The sequence below is a fragment of the Lagenorhynchus albirostris genome, chromosome 3 (genome assembly GCF_949774975.1).
Source record: "Lagenorhynchus albirostris chromosome 3, mLagAlb1.1, whole genome shotgun sequence".
In the NCBI taxonomy this organism is placed as follows: domain Eukaryota; kingdom Metazoa; phylum Chordata; class Mammalia; order Artiodactyla; family Delphinidae; genus Lagenorhynchus; species Lagenorhynchus albirostris.
The window spans coordinates 78,158,436-78,175,475 of NC_083097.1; the positions used below are offsets into that span (position 1 = coordinate 78,158,436).

Here is a 17,040-nt window from a genome sequence, read left to right on the forward strand (position 1 = left end):
TTCTACCACACTCCCAGATAAGGTTGAGTAACCAGTTTTCTATTCTCAGTCTATGACTCATTAATTCTCATCTTTAGGTATTTACACACATGATTTCCCACACTTCAAAGTTCATGCCTTCCGCTGTTGAATTATACCATATTTCTTTCTTTCAATACAATATTTCAGGTTCCTGCCTCTGTAAGGAGTTCCCATGTTAATACCACCCAGCATGTTCCTCTAGTCATCCAAACAATACCTCTGTTATAATTACAAACCTCATTTTAAAGTAGGCAGAGCAAATTGTCTGTGAAAAGACTTAAAAGATACAGAGGACATTATTTTTCAGTTTTAGAACTGTACTCACCTTTAAAAACTGTTTTCTAATAAACTAGTAAGTTTGGAAATCCTAACTCACTTCTAATATTTTGAGTTGGAGTTGGAATAAGGATAAATAGAACATTCTAAAAACTTAAATATGGAAAGAGGTGGGGAAGGGGATGGGGGAACTTTTTCTAAAAGAGAAACAGTTGTCTCCATGGTATAAGGCTGCTGATAGGTAATTTTATTTTCTTGCTTTTATTTTTTTTTAATTTTATTTATTTGTTTATTTATTTATATTTTGGCCGCATTGGGTCTTCGTTACTGAGCGTGGGCTTTCTGTAGTGGCCCCAAGCGGGGGCTACTCTTCTTTGCGGTGCGCGGGTTTCTCATTGCAGTGGTTTCTCTTGCTGCGGAGCTCGGGCTCTAGGTGCGTGGGCTTCAGTAGTTGTGGCACGTGGGCTCAGTAGTTGTAGCTCGCGAGCTCTAGAGCGCAGGCTCAGTAGTTGTGGGCATGGGCTTAGTTGCTCCGCAGCACGTGGAATCTTCCTGGACCAGGGCTCAAACCCGTGTCCCCTGCATTGGTAGGTGGATTCTTAACCACTGCACCACCAGGGAAGCCCTTATTTTCTTTCTATTCATACCTCCAGATGTAGGGTCAAAGAGTAATAGCAGAAATCTTAGAAGGACGAACAGAGTATTTTAGCTGGTGAGGGGGTAAATAGGTAGAGATATGTCAGCTGATAAGGATTAAAGAAAAGATCTGGTCTGAAATAAGTATGCACAACCTATGTGATCCAGACAGAATCCATAGGAGTCAGACCGTATGTCCTGAGTGAGTTAATTTAACTCACACTCGGGGGGGCTGAATTAGGTCACTTAAGAAACAATGAATAGGACTTCCTTGGTGGCACAGTGGCTAAGAATCCTCCTGCCACTTCAGGGGACACAGGTTCGAGCCCTGGTCCGGAAAGATCCCACATGCCACGGAGCAACTAAGCCTGTGCACCACAGCTACTGAGCCGGTGCTCTAGAGCCCACGAGCCACAACTACTGAAGCCCACACGCCTAGAGCCCATGCTCTGCAACAAGAGAAGCCACCGCAATGAGAAGCCCGTGCAACACGCCCAAGAGTAGACCCCACTCCCCGCAACTAGAGAAAGCCTGCGTGCAGCAACGAAGACCCAATGCAGTCAAAAATAAATAAATAAAATGAAAAATAAAAAAGAAACAATAAGTTGTTGGTTAATGAGAGAGGCTGGGTAGCATTTACAGTTTTGTATTTTTTAATTCTAAGTTGTGCCTTATTTATAGATAATAGTTTTGACACTACTGATCAAAGCACTGTTTTAAAAATAATGTTCTGGGCTTCCCTGGTGGTGCAGTGGTTAGGAATCTGCCTGCCAATGCAGGGGACACGGGTTCGAGCCCTGGTCCGGGAAGATCCCACATGCAACGGAGCAACTAAGCCTGTGCACCACAACTACTGAGCCTGCGCTCTAGAGCTCATGAGCCACAACTACTGAAACCCGTGCGCCTAGAGCTCAGGCTCTGCAACAAGAGAAGCCACCACAATGAGAAGCCCTCACACTGCAATGAAGACCCAACACAGCCAAAAATAAATAAATAAAATAAATAAATTTATAAAAATAATGTTCTGGGCTTCCCTGGTGGCGCAGTGGTTGGGAGTCCGCCTGCCGATGCAGGGGACACGGGTTCGTGCCCCGGTCTGGGAAGATCCCACATGCCGCAGAGCGGCTGGGCCTGTGAGCCATGGCCGCTGAGCCTGCGCATCCGGAGCCTGTGCTCCGCAACGGGAGAGGCCACAACAGTGAGAGGCCCGCGTACCGCAAAAAAAATAATAATAATAATAATGTTCTATATTGTAGAAATGCCATTACCAGGTAGGAAAAGCTTATTATTCTCCTACTTTCAGTTAACTATTTCTTTGGGAAGCCTAGGTGTTTAGAATTGAAGTCCAAGGGAGTATACCAACTGTGGGCTACCAGGTCTCACTGAGAATCCAGAAAGAAATAACACCTGCAGTGTTGGCCTTGCAAAGCCAAATCTAAAAAGTGCTGCCTAAAAAAGGAAATTCATGGATTTTTTTTTCCAAAATACATCTCCCTTTATCCAGCAGCCTTTTCTTCTGTAATTCCACCATTACAGATTCATTCCTTTGGGTTAATAAAAGTTAAAATATTAAGCTTTAACTCATGCTTTAGTGCGACTTTTTTTTTTTTTTTTTGCAGTACGCGGACCTCTCACTGTCGTGGCCTCTCCCGTTGCGGAGCATAGGCTCCGGACGCGCAGGTTCAGCGGCCATGGGCAACGGGCCCAGCCGCTCCGCGGCATGTGGGATCTTCCCAGACAGGGGCACGAACCCGTGTCCCCTGCATCGGCAGGCGGACTCCCAACCACTGCGCCACCAGGGAAGACCGACTTTATTTTTTTAAATTAATATTTCTTTATAGCTAGCTGACAAAAGGACCTTAAGGAGAGAAGACCCTGAAGCTGGAAGAGAGGACTGGGGGAGTGGATTCTGGAATGAAGGCAATACCCCAGAAAGGACTGGTTGCGTAGGAAGCTCTGTAGGGCAGTATCTCTTATTTATGGGTATTATATACAGATGGCATTTGATAAATATGTATTGACTGTGTGAAGCAGCACCTTGAAGTGAGGAAGGAAAATAGAAAATGGGACATCGGAGAACTCAGAGACAAGCCTACTTGGCAATTTTGCATCAGATGGTCCTGCTAGACCATGATTGTATAGCTCAGTGTCATGTATTATGCATTATGTATATATTCTGTGTGCTGGTCTTAACTGGCCCTGTGTATTGTAAAGCCTTAAAAGCAAAACTTTAGCTCCTGTTTTGTTTTCAGTTCTCTTTGGTCTCTGGGCACCATGGGCACTCCACAACTGTTGCTGACTGACTGACAGCCTGTGCTGGCAGCTATCAGCCAGAGGGAGGAAGAAAGCATCTGAGCCAGCCTAGAGTCAGTCAAGAATTACAGTCAAGTGTAATTTTCTGCATAAACATTACAGGACCTTCTCATGCTCAAAAACAAACAAAAATCTGAAGGACACATTTTATAGGAATGAACCTTAACCACACTCTATTTCAGCATAGCTGTAAGAAATAAAGGAAAATGAAAACTGAATCAGTATCTTCAGGAGTGTAAACATCTCCCTAGAAAGAATAAGTCAATCAAAAATTCCAGCTAGAGATCATTTCTAAAAATAGTTTTTATATCCTCTGACTTTTATTAAAGAGGGTCTGTGGTTGGTTTTCACAGCTGGAGCAGGGCCCACCATCTCTGCCATTTGCTGGCCTAGCGAGGCTCCTTCTGATGCAGGACAGATATAAACTCGATACCAAAAACTTGGTTTCCTCAGGACCCCATTATTTTAAATTATCAGGTTAAAATAAGTCAGCATTATACAAATTTGTTTGCTCTCTCATTATACTTTGTGTGTCTAATCTTTTTTTGCATGCAATCTACATGGAATTAAAGGTTTACAAGTCACATTTAACAGTAATAGCAAATACCTCTTTAGTGCTTATTTTGTGCCAGTCTCTGCTGAAAGCATTTTTGGTGTGTTAGTTCATCTTATCCTCACAATAATCTTAAGAGGGAGGTAGCTGTCCTTAGTTTGCAAAGGAGAAAAGGAAACCCAGGGAGGTTAAGCAACTTGCCCCAGTCAGAGACAATGGTTTTTAGTATATTTACAAAGCTGTGCACCTATCAACATGGTCAATTTTAGAACATTTTCACCTCCCCACAAGGAATCTGTACCCATTAGCAATCACTTCCCATTCCTCCCTCCCTTCATTCTTAGGCAACCACTAATCTACTTTCTGTTTCTATAGATTTGCCTAGTCTGGACATTTCGAAAACATCGAATAATACAATAATACAATATATGATCTTCTGTAACTGACTTCTTTGTTGAACATTTGGATTGTTTATACTTTTTGGCTATTTTGAATAACTCTCCTATGACCATTCATGTACCAGTTTTTGTGTGAACATAAATTTTCAATTCTTTTGGGTGAAGAAGTGAAATTGCTGGATCATATGGCAACTCTATGTTTAATCTTTGGAGGAAATGCCAGACTATTTTTCAACACAGCTGCTTCATCTCCACCAGCAGTGTGTGAAGGTTCCAATTTCTCTACATCTTTGTCAACATTTATTATTATCTGGCTCTTTGATTCTAGCCATACTATACCTATGCCTAGCCAGACCATGAAGTGCTATCTTAACTGTGGTTTTGATTTGCATTTGTTTCATGGCTAGTAATATTGAATATCTTTTCATGTGTTTATTGGCCACTTGTATATCTTCTTTGGAGAAATGTTTATTCAGATCTTTTGCCCATTTTTAATTGGATTATTTGTCTTTTTTTTTTTTTTTTTTTTTTTTTTTTTTGCGGTATGCGGGCCTCTCACTGTTGTGGCCTCTCCCGTTATGGAGCACAGGCTCCGGACGCGCAGGCTCAGCGGCCATGGCTCACGGGTCCAGACGCTCCGCGGCATGTGGGATCTTCCCGGACCGGGGCACGATCCCGTGTCCCCTGCATTGACAGGCGGACTCTCAACCACTGCGCCACCAGGGAAGCCCTGGATTATTTGTCGTTTATTACTGAGTCGTAAGAGTTGTTTATATATTCTAGATACAAGTCCCTCGTGAGGTATATGATTTGCAAATATTTTCTCCCATTCTTTGGGTTGTCTTTTCACTTCTTGATGCTGTCCTTGGAAACCAAATTTTTCTTCAACTTTGTCTTCTTTATTTCCATTATATACATGCTGTTATGATGAGCTGAATTGTGTCCCCTCAAAATTCATATGTTGAAATCATAACCCCCAGTACCTCAGAATGTGATGTTATTTGGAAATATGGTTGGAAATGTAATTAGTTAAGATGAGGTCATATTGGAGCAGGATGGATCCCTGCTTCAATCTGACTAGTATCCTTATTAAAAGGGGAAATATGGACACAGACATGCACAGAGGAAGAATGCCTTGTGAAGACTGGAGTTACGCTGTCACAAGTCAAGGAACTACCAGAAACTAGAGGAGAGGCCTGCCTGGAACATATCTTTCCCTGGTGCCTTCAGAGGGAACATGGCCCCACTGACACCTTGATCTTGGGCTTCCAACTTCCAGAACTATGAGACAACAGCTTTCTATTTTTTAAGTCACTCAGATTATGGTATTTTTTTATAGCAACCCTAGCAAACTAATACAAATGCCTAAGATATTTTTCCATTTTGGTAGTTACTTTCAGTTCAAAATTAAAGATTGAATAATATATCATTTCTAGGTTTGTAATCCTAGTTATATTGATCAATCATATGAAAAATTACATTGAATTGGGCTCTGTCTTTACATTTCCTGTACAAGAGTCTTAGGGTTTTGAAAAAATTATCAAAATATTATTAAAATATATCAGTATTCATAACATTAAGTGGACCTACCTAACATTTTGGTTGCTTAACCCCTTTTCTTTTCTTTTTTTTTTTTTTTTTTTTTTTTTTTTGTGGTATGAGGGCCTCTCACTGTTGTGGCCTCTCCCGTTGCGGAGCACAGGCTCCGGACGCGCAGGCTCAGCAGCCACGGCTCACGGGCCTAGGCGCTCTGCGGCATGTGGGATCTTCCCAGACCAGGGCACGAACCTGTGTCCCCTGCATCGGCAGATGGACTCTCAACCACCAGGGAAGCCCCCCTTTTCCTTTTTGAATAATAAAAATGATTTTGTCCAAGTGCTCCCTTGTTCCCCCAGATGAAATAAGGGAAGTGATCCTTGACTCTGCTTTGTCTAAGACACCAATCACAGGAACCCCATTTTCATTTCCAGGGACTGGCTTACAGTTTTGGCCAGTGAAACCTAAGAAGAGTTCTAGTAGGGTGTTTCTGAGAAAAGTTTCCTTGCTCTTAAGAAAGAGACATCAAAGAAAAGGTTCTTTCTTCTTCCCTGACACAGCCACCTTGTTGACTACACGGTCCTCAGACTCTCAGAAAACTGCTCAGAGAGAACACAGAGGGAGAAGCTGGATTTTTATGAGGTTGGGGAGCTCTGACTGGGGACAGCCTTACCTCTGCACTTGTTATGTGAGATGGTAAATTTGCATATTGTTCCAACTGGTTTAATTCAGCATTTTGGTTTTGTAGTCCAAAGCATCTGAGCTAGTATAAAACTGCTCCTTCCTGATAACCTTTCACTTCATTTGGCTGAATCTTTTTGCTAAAGTCTAAGCTATACCAGAACTCTGTTGGAGAATTATTCTGCTTTCCTCTGTGCTCTAAGCATTTCTTAATTTGATACAATTTCAAGCATCGTAATTGATGCAGAGCATGTGTGCTGCAAATATTACAGGAGTGATGAGATACTGACCCCTCCAGTCCTTGAAGTGGCTGGAAACCCCATGGTGGTCATCTGTGTCCTGGCAGCGAGCTGCATCCACCATTTATTCAAGAGTGTTGAACAAATATCATTTTCAAACGTGTACACTGAATCATGTATTTTTAATTATTTATTTCAAAATAATTAGAAAGCATATTTAATAATGCTACACCTAAATGTGACATGGAACTCAGTAAATTATATTGGAATATCAATTGAACGATGAAATAGCAGTCCAGTAGCCTGAAGTTAGCTATATTTCTCTATTTCATATCCCTCCCATGGATTATTGTCATTGACCTTAATTTCCCTGTGGGAATAGGGAAGAAACAGGAAACTCCAGAGCTCTGGTTTAGAACACAGACCGCCTGGGTTCTAGTTTGTCTGCCACTGGACTGTGAGTAAATCTTCTAACCTCTTAGACTTCTATTCCCTTCTCTGTTAAATGAAGTCTGGGTTAGCTGATCCATAGGATAGGAAGTGCTTTATTCTGATGAAAAAAAAGTTCCTGTTTTCACTGATTAGCACGTTTGTTGCTCCTTTATAAATAAATGCTGTTCGTTATTCAAGGAGCTCATATCTTCCTTTCATGCTATTTATTATATATGATAATTAGTCCTCCAAATTTTTGGTTTTCAAATGGTAAATGGTAGACATCAAAGATTCTGAAAATAGTAAATGAATATAGTAGATAATGTCACACTATCTCCTCTGATAGTATATAGTTATTTCATAATAATTTAAAGTATTATGCCCTTAAATAAAAAGGAAGTTCTGTGTGGGAGGGTAGGAGGAGGTTAAAGACTGAAACATAATAGGTTTCAGTAGTGAATTCGTGAAATTGTGTTCCCTCAAAAAGGCTTTATGAAGTGAAATGTAAAATGGTATCCAAAAAATAAAAACCCAGAATCAAACAAAACAAAATTCACTTTCACTCTTTTGAGGGTAGGTAGGATTCTGAAACATTTTGATTTTCTTTCCTCTTTTTACCCCCGGTACCAACCCACAAGCCTTTAAATGGTCCTTAATGTATGTGTGTGTGTGTGTGTGTGTGTGTGTGTGTGTGTGTGTGTGTGTGTGTAGGAACAGGAGGGATGGGAGGCAAGAGGTGGGCAAAGGGAGGATAAAGAAGTTATTTGTCTCTATGCCATAGAAATCTCAAAAGACATGATGATCCACCTATATATGCTAGTGCAATGGTGAAGCCTTTTTACAAGTCTCTGTAGAACTGAAGTATTTAAGACCAAACACAAGGTAACGTGTTTCACACTTAAAAGCATGATAGACTATAGCTTACAGGTGAGGTGAGGTGAGGGGATTTAACAAGCTGTGGAGTTTTAAATTTTTCTGATACTAAGTGCTTTGATTGCAAAAATAACTCCAAAGGAACATGACATGACCTAAAATATAGGTAAGAGCCTCTTATCTAAGCAATACAATGTGTGGGGTCCTTTTAACAAAATCCAGCACTGCATATACTATATAATATTTGAACACTTATGTACCAGCCCCTGTGGTTCACTTCCTATTTTTGGTTCTGAAGTTGGGAGGGGGGCATTGAGGAGGCAGCCTAAAGGCTCTGATTATCTTTAACACAATGGGAAGAGAGCAGCTTTGAGGTATCATATGATATAGACACCTTCTCTGTACTGATCACAAACACACCACTCAATGCAGAAATGTTCTCTGGAAGGGTTTTCAACGTTGCACGTCAACTAGAACTTAAAATACCATTGCATCCATTCACAAATTATTTATTGCATACTTATCTAGGGATTAGGATACAGCCCTTTATGAAGGTGATGACCCTGGCTTCGTGGAGCTTGCATTCTTGAGAGGGAGATTGATAATAATGAAAGAACAAACAAAAACATTATTTTAGACAACGATGACTGTTGTGAAGGTATTAAAGCAGGGCTCAGTCTTTTTAGAGTAGACCATGTGTGGACCTATTTTTGATTGTGTGGTCAGGGAAGAGCTCTCTGCAGAGATGACATTTGAGTTGAGACCTTACAGACAAGAAGGAACTGCCAGGTAAGGTACCAGGCAGAAGGAACAGTTCTTGCACGAGGAACATGCAACAGGAATGATTGGATGTAACTTGGTGACTAACAGCCAGAAGGCCTCTGTAGACAAAGTATCGTGAGCACGTGTAGGAGATAAGGTCCCAGAGTTAACAGTTTCGCTTTTATTCTAAGTGATCGGTATCCACTGGAGGTTTTAAAGCGGAAGTGGGTGATTTAATACAATCGACACTTAAAAATACAACATTGCAAAATACAATATTGCACTTCGATTTTACTTCTTTGCAACCTAATTTCTAATTCCCACGCGGGTCAAACAGCACCGCGGGCATCCCTGTTTGCCCGGGCAGTTTGCGCTCGCCTCCACGTGTTTGCACCCGACGCTCTGCCGTTGACAGCCTCGGAGGAGCGTGTGACAGTTGGCAGGCGCAGTGAGGCATCGCGGGAGCCAAGTTGCTGCTGGGGCCAGGGTTGTGCTAGGGGAGGAGGGAAGAGGGACAGTTGGCGGTGGCAGCACTCTGGGAGGGCTGCGAACTCCGCAGCGTGGCGGCGATGCGCACGCTGAGCAAGGGATGAAGAAGCAGCGCCCCGCCGAGCCTCCCGGGACTCACGGGGCCCCTGGTTATTTCATCCCGAAGGTTCGCTGTGCCTGCCTGGGTTTGCCACTGTAAACAATTGGGGCTGGGGTCTGGAGGCTAGAGCGCGAGTGCTGTGCGGCGGGGGCGACCAAGAGAGTTTCCGCTTCTCCGGCCTAGCTCTGCCTGGCCTGGCCGCGGGCCGCAGCGGCTGCACCCCGGGGAGCCGCAGGTGTTGATTTAAGGCTCGGCTGGGCTGCCTTCTGCCCACATCCTGCGGCGCCCGCGGCCCCGGCGGATCCAGTGCCGGATTTTGTGATCCGCCTGCACGTAGAGGCCGCGCCCCGAACCGCTAGCCCGAGGACAGGACCCCGGGTGCTCTCTGCTCCGCTGGGGTCCCCGCCTCCCTTCAGTCTCCAGGCCACCGAACGCTTGGGACCACTGTGCAGTGAGCGCACAGCCCTACAGACACGAACCACAGTGTGTGCTCCCTCGAGCCTTGGCGGAGTGAGCTTCCCGGAGTCGGACTCCCCAGGGAAAGCGAAGCTTCGCTGTCAGGGGAGCGACCTTTGCCCGCAGCCTCCTACTCTGCCTTCAGATCTCGGCTACAGTGGCACCTCCCAGCCAGGCTTCTCCTCACCAAGACATCCGAATTAGCGACCCACTCGTTCTCCATCACATCACCCTAATTTAATGCTCAACGGGGCATTTATTTCAGCCTCGTGTGTCTTGTGTTAGTTTATTGTCTGTCTCTGGAATGTCTGCTCCACGGGGCAATGACCGTGTTTTACCGGCTCGGTGCCGGGTTCCTGGCGTCTAGGGCCCGGCCCGGCCGGACGCAACTGGCCATCACATTTGCTTGATGACTGACCGCTGTTCTGAGCACTGGACGAGACAGAGCCACCGGCCTTTCTGCCAGGGGCGAGGCTTGCTCCGGCCACGCCCATGGACCCGCCCCCAGATCTAACCCGCTCCTCCCGCTCCTCTCCCAGGAGTCAGCCAAGGCCTGTGTGGTGCTTTTTCATCTAGTTTCCCTCGCTCTTTCTGCAGCTGTAGCGAAAACCCGGAGCGGCGGATCTCAGAGTGGGCGGAGCGGCGCCGCCCCTCGCGGCACCTCCCCGGCAGCCCTCGGCGCCGCGCTGGGCATGCTCAGTCGGCAGGGCCGCTTCAGCTCTTGGAGTAGGAAGCTTGGGCTCTCCGGCTGAAAGGAGCCGCGGCGGGGGGAAAATGGATCCCTTCACGGATGGTGAGTGGGCGGCCAGAGGAGCCAGGGCCGGGACCGGTGCTCTCTGGGGCCCAGAGGGTCGTGGGCAGTCGTGACACGCGAGGTCGAGCTGCAGTCGCCCCCGCCGCGGTTTTCCCGCGAGCGTTTGGGGGCGGTGGAAGGGGACCGCGGGAGGCAGTTCGAGGCTCGGGGGAGGGGGCGGGCGGCAGCGGTCGCTGGCAGGGGGCTGGCGTGAAGGTCAGCGCCACCGCCTGCCCCGGGTGGGGGCGGTGTCGGGTGCGGCCAGACCCCAAGCTCCGCGGCGCGCCCAGGTGGACGAACAGCAAAGTTTGGGCTGCTGTGCGCAGAGGAGGGGGCAGCGGGAAAGTTGGCAGCCTGGGTTTGCCCCGGGTGAAGGGGGTGTCGGACATGGCTCTGGGGCAGGAAGGGTTAAACCACGACCAAACCCAACTTCTGTGGCGCGCTGGGAGCTGTCCCCCCCGTCCTTCAGCGAGTTGCTGGTGTGACTTTTCCTAATAGGACGGGGTGGGGGCTTGGCAGGTTAATTTTGTGGAAGGAAGAGAAACTTGTGGAAAGACTTGATCACCCCTGCTGAGTGCCGAGGAGGTTCCTGCCGGCATTGCCACCCTCCCGTCTGTTTCGGACGCACTCCGCAGGGCGTTCAAGCCTCGTTTCCCTGGCTGCCGAGAATGTCAGTTTTTCAGTCGAAGACTCATTAAATATCAAGGGTCCGTCACGGTGATTGCACAGTGTGACTTGAGGCAAGTGTCAAAGCAGGAGCCTGCAGGATGTTCTGCTAACAGCCACAGCCCTTTACTGAATGGAGCGAACAAATCCCACCCTACTTAAAACGATGGCTTTTGTTTGGACCAGAAGTGCCAGAGTCACAGTGTTGGGGTGAGATGTCTTACAGTTTGCGGCGTTGAGTATATGGATTCCCTTTTGGGATAGAAAGTAGGAAAACTGCCAGTAAGGGAGAATTCACACTAAAATGAGAGTCATCTTTCTAGTTGACATGTGTTTTCCTGCGGGTGGTTGGTTACTTAGGATAGATATCAGTAGTTTGTCGCGTTAATGGAAGACAAAATCTATCCCTGTTTGGGTGGGTCTTTTGCCACCCAGGAGACAGAAACGTTGTCCAGTATGTCCTAAACCCTAGCCAGACTTTGTTGTATGCGGTGTTTCATTCATGGGACTGCGAACTACTCGTAATTCTCCCTGTCCCTAATTCAGAATGCTTTATTCTACTGCCATCTTCCTGCCTATTTAATTAGGCTTAATGATGACAACTTTAATTCTGAATTTTCTTTCTCATTCAGGTTCTATTTGTAATTACTAAGGCTCTAAGGATAGTCTGGTAAAGTTACTAAGAAAAATAAGGAAGATTTGAGCTGAAAGGAAGCTTAGAGACCATCTAGTACTTTGGTATAGAATATGTTTAATACAAATCCTTAAATCCCTTCCAATGAGTATTCCAAGGCTTTTTCTTTGTTCTAGGTATAAAGCTTGGAGATTCCATGTTTGTGGGGTTTTAAAGGAGAAGTTTCCAATAAATTAAAAAAAAAAAACCTCACAGCAAGGCTGAGTCACCCAGTTGGTCAAGATTTTTGCTAGCTGATTTGGTGAACCTGTGCCTACAGAATTAAAGTACATTCTCAAGTCTTAAAATTGGGGTGTTTTCTCCCGTCTTAGAATAGTTTTTGCATATGCTCCTCTAGATGTGAATATTTGCAAATTGTCACATTTGGGAGGGCAGTGGAAAAGCCCCAGAGAGGAGAACAAAAAAGAAGCAATGCTTCAACTTTCATGTAGGAAATTGGATTTCTAATCCTTTCCTGTCTATCTTCCAGATTTTTGAGAGTCTGTGCTGGAGACAGTTTAGCAATGCATCATTTTAGTTAATGTATTAATCACTCATTATCTAGCGTCCTTTAACAAGGAGAATAGAAACTACAACAACTAAAGTCAACAAGAAATTAGGTCCTAGCAATTTGAGGCGCTTTTCACGTTTAAGGTGGACTCATTATTTATTTCAGAACTTTTGAAGAATAACTGTGGAATTTTCTAGTGTCTTCAAACAGGACAGGGTATAGTGTAAAGTATGTTTATCTTTGTACTTAATCCTTTTGAGTACAAAGAATAGGTACATCTAATTCTCCCATAGGTCTGGGTGTTCTGGTGCAGAGTATTCCATTACCCATAGAATTTATTATTGCAGGGTTTATCAAGTTTGGTGTGGGCTTTTGTTACACATTTATTCTCTTTCAATAAAATAGTTACCACTTACATTTTCTCATATATCCCTGTATATGGAGAGAGGTGTGAGAGCTTAACAAAAAAGTTTCAGTAATTTGGGACCCACGTATCTTTCAGTTAAAATCTTGTCAATGATTTCACCGCCTGAAAAGGTAAATTTGTAAAGGAGGCAAATTCAGTTTGTTTTGCTAATTTGGTTTTCAGTACTCATCTGTTCCAGTAAGGCTTTTTCTACTTTCCGTGTTTTCTGTCAAAAGTTGCTTCAGGTATGGCTCATTTTTCTTGGACCCTGCTCTCTGCCTGCTGATAATGGATTTATTTGATGACTGTCCTATGTTAACCTGTCGAGGTAACACACTGCTGTAATCCATTTAATATGCACATCTCCAGAAAGGGCTTACTAGGAGGCACCTTATTGCCAAGAATTTCCATTTGGCTCAGGAGATATTTTTGGTCTTGCCCTTGGTGGGGACTCGTGACTATTATGCTGAAGACTAGATATCCAGTCTGGCTTTGGATCTTTGGTGCTTTTTTTATGGGGAGAGAAATGTGCTGGACTAGTACTCAAGATTGGTTTGGTAGTAACTATTATGTTCTGTTAGGCAGGTAGAAGTGAAACTGTTAGGGAGCAGTGATTGATATATTACCAAAAACCAAACAAAAAATAGATAGCAACTCTAGAGGTCTTTTGATAGATGTACTAGATTAGGGCAAGTAATTATTTGATGACCGCCTAGTTTTATTTGTTCTCATTTGCATGCAGGGTTGGGGTATTTTAGAATAATTTAAATTTATGTTAAGGAATGGAAATACAGAGCTCACCCTCAGAGTCTGATTGAGGAGGTCTGAGGTTGGGTCTAGGAATCTGCACTTCATTTTGAGCATACTAGAAGTATTCACCAGAAGGGAGCTTTTGAGAAGTTTACTAGATAAGCAAATTCCATATGTATATATTTATGTGTATATGTGTGTGTGTATCTTTAAATGCTTTCTAGTTTGTGGTATGGCCCAAAGTAAATCTTCAGAGGGTGGAAAAGGATGACATTTTGAAGCTCCAGCACTGAAAACATAATTTAAACAGTTTTTTTCCCCCAAAGCCCCCAGTAATCACTTTAGTACTACAGCCTGGTGCATAATCAAACAAGGGGGACTTTCCTGTCTTATAAAACTATTTTTTTTTGTTTTCAGATTGGCATCCAAGTGCAAGTATTTCCCAACTTCCAAAATGGGAAGTCTGGACAACTAATTAGATATTCATGGATTGTAAGGCAGTATAAAATTGTGATTTCACCTTTTTAATCTTACAAATAACATTTATCCTATAGGTATTTATTTGTTTTAAATTTTTTTAGCAACTGTCAAAAATGTGAGCTTACCACATTCTGTTCATATACAGTTTTCTTTTGTTCTGTGATAACTTACCACATTGAGAAAAAAACCTTAAAAATGGAAGATAATAGTTCCTCTATATGATGGGATATAAGTTAAATTCTGCTTTTATCCTTCGTCTTAAATATTTATTTCAGTTAAGGGAAATAGGAGTGTACTGGATTTGAATGTTAACATCATTTAATAGCATAAGGTTGAGGCTGTAACTAGAAACCAATCCAGTTTTTAACTGGAAAGCAGAGGTGGAAAAGTTCTTCACTTTACATAACAACTTCCCCAAAAAAGTATCTTGAGACAAGATAAATAGACAGCATATTTTAGAAACAGTTAAAACCAGTGATTATCATTTATCTGTAAATGATTCTTGAGAACTCAGCTTGAAAGAGATAGAACCATAAAGATTGGTTATAAGGAAATTATCATATAGAAAATAAGCAAGGGTTGATTTTCTCCTCAGTAATTCAGATACCATTTTTGAAATACCTGTTTACAAGTAGATTTTCTGCTAGGCACAGTTACAAAAAGCCCCACAAACCTGCTATCAGTTAATGCTAACCTCAATAAGAGAAATGAAATGGAATAATCTAGTTTTATTTTCATGCTAATATGAAAATAATAGAATATAGAAGAATATAAAAATAATAGAATACAGAAGAAGAAAATATAGAAGATTTCTAATTATGAAATAAATGTACAGGATTGTCTTTATAACCTGTTCATATAACATCTGTCAACAATAAGTTTACATTTCTACTGATTAAGTGTAACACTCCTGTTAGAAAACAGCCTCGTTTTGACTCTCTCTGTGAAAATGTTAGGAGATTGAGATATAGAGGAGTTTAGCCGGAGTTACCCCAGAAGTTGGGATGGAGCTAAATCAGGCCTGTGGTTCTTGGCCCTTGAGGTGAGGAGGACAGTGCAGCCATGTTCTGTTAATTAGCTACCACATGTCTTAAAAACTGTAGGAGGTTGGAGTTGGAGCTAATACCACTACACTTTTCCCTAATATCATTGGAGCAAGCTGAGAAACAGGTTTTTGTTGTTTTTTTTTTAATTTGAATTCCTAGGTATGTACCTTTTAAGAGTGTTCACTGGAAACTAGAAATGGGAATGAGGGAAATTTTGGAGCCCTTGGTGGTAGGTACAGCTCCTTTTTTATCCAGTGGTCTTTGTAGAGAAGGCTGCTCATTGCCCTGGTGTTTCTGTGCAGTAAGTGTGACAGTAAGAGTCCCTGTGTCTATGAAAGAGCGGTCAGGATTCCCCTGTAACCTGACTCATTGTTGTAACCCATTTGTGATTATCCTGGGAGTGCCTGTAGGACTCTGAATCCAAAGATCTTTGGGGAAAACTGGGACTTAAGAGAATTAGTGATGAAGGTGAGAGCTATGTAGAGATTTAAGGTAAGGAGGAAGCTGATAGGCAGAGATTTTCAAAATGGTCATACATTGAGCCTTGCAAGTCTTTGGCTTGGAAATGAGTCTCTTTTGGAGAGTAGGACACTGTTGTGTGAGGTTGAAAGATAAGAGTCAGGGTTGGAAAGGGGAAGTAGGTGGGTCTGGTTGGACAAAAGGAATGGAGGGGTGAGGGGATGAATGAGTTAAGACTGGCATTTGGAGGCCCTAGAAGGAGATAGAAAACATTTGCCATGAGTTTAATCATACTGTGTGCTTCTCTTTCCTAGTCAGAAAAGTCATAGTTACTTGTAAGTTAGTACTGTTCACTTTCCTGAATGTTTCAGATTTCAAGAAAAAAAAAAATACAGAGTACTGTTGAGCTGTTGACCTTGTGGGACCATCGTGGTGGCAGTCACTGTTCTTTATTGCCTGGTTTTGTTTCACCTTTCTACTGATGCTTATGGTTGAACAGTGAACCAGTTTTTTAAAAATTCCAGCCTTGCATGTAAACTAGAAATCAGTTCATTTTCCAAATAAAGAAAATTTAGGCTTCCAAGGGCGTTTGAAAAAACAGTGGAGAATCAAGTTCAAATGTAGAAGACCCGTTGAAGCTCTTTTCCTTAATGAAGGTCCTCCTGGGAATTCCTCCCACTTAGTTAAAGAATGAAGTCAACAAAACAAAACTCCAGCCAATTATCTGGACTTCTATAGATTGGGGGATTGGATGGTCCAGAGTCTTCTCCAGACCTCTGGTGCTATTGGGGGAGGCCAAGCCAGAGATCTGGGAAGAAGGGTGTTTAAGGAGGTTTTCTGATGTTCTACAGGGAGAGCTTCATAAGCTGAGAGAACAGGAGAATGGGAAGTGCATTGAGAGAACTGGTACCTCTGTGGGTTGGATGTGCTCCTTTCCTTCCTGGATCTCACAGCAAATGATGACCAGGACTGTGTGGTAGTGTTTCCCAGACAACTGCCTCAGGTGTCATTTGGTGTCATAGAGGAACTTTCCAGTGGTTAAGGAGGCTTTGGGTCACAGCTGAAATTGTTATTTTATAAGATTTAAAACAGTTGTTAGAATATTCATCACCTCAATAACATTACACCATTCCAGAGTTTTGTTTAGAGGAAAAATGGAGTTTAGTGGGAGTGATTAAGGAGGGCTAAATGTTTAAAAGATCTTTCTTTAAGTTGGTGTTAGTAGTGTGATTTGAAGACAGAAGTAGTATAATATTTGTCTAGTTTCTTCTTGTCCCATAATTGTCAAAAGGGCCTCAATGGCTAAGTAAGCCCCTTGGGGCTTGGTGGGAGGAACTAGCATGTCCTAGATATATTAAGATCGTGCCTGTAAGTTTGGGCTGGTTTCCCCTTATACTTTTAGCAGTAGTTTCTCCGCTCTTTAAACTAAATGTTTAGTCCCTAAACCTTTTGGGGCACTGACATTGTCCTTTCAGTATCTAGATTGGACAC

The 17,040-nt window shown here is 43.2% G+C and overlaps 1 protein-coding gene across 1 annotated transcript in view; it reads left to right on the top strand.

The window, feature by feature from the left end:
• The first annotated feature begins 10,483 nt into the window (after positions 1–10,483).
• The window catches only part of LNPEP (leucyl and cystinyl aminopeptidase), a 98,459-nt gene continuing 91,902 nt past the window's right edge, over positions 10,484–17,040 (top strand). The window contains exon 1 of the mRNA XM_060146168.1: positions 10,484–10,558. Within this exon, the coding sequence (XP_060002151.1) occupies positions 10,540–10,558 (19 nt within the window). The 5' untranslated portion in view covers positions 10,484–10,539. The remainder of the gene's footprint in view (positions 10,559–17,040) is intronic.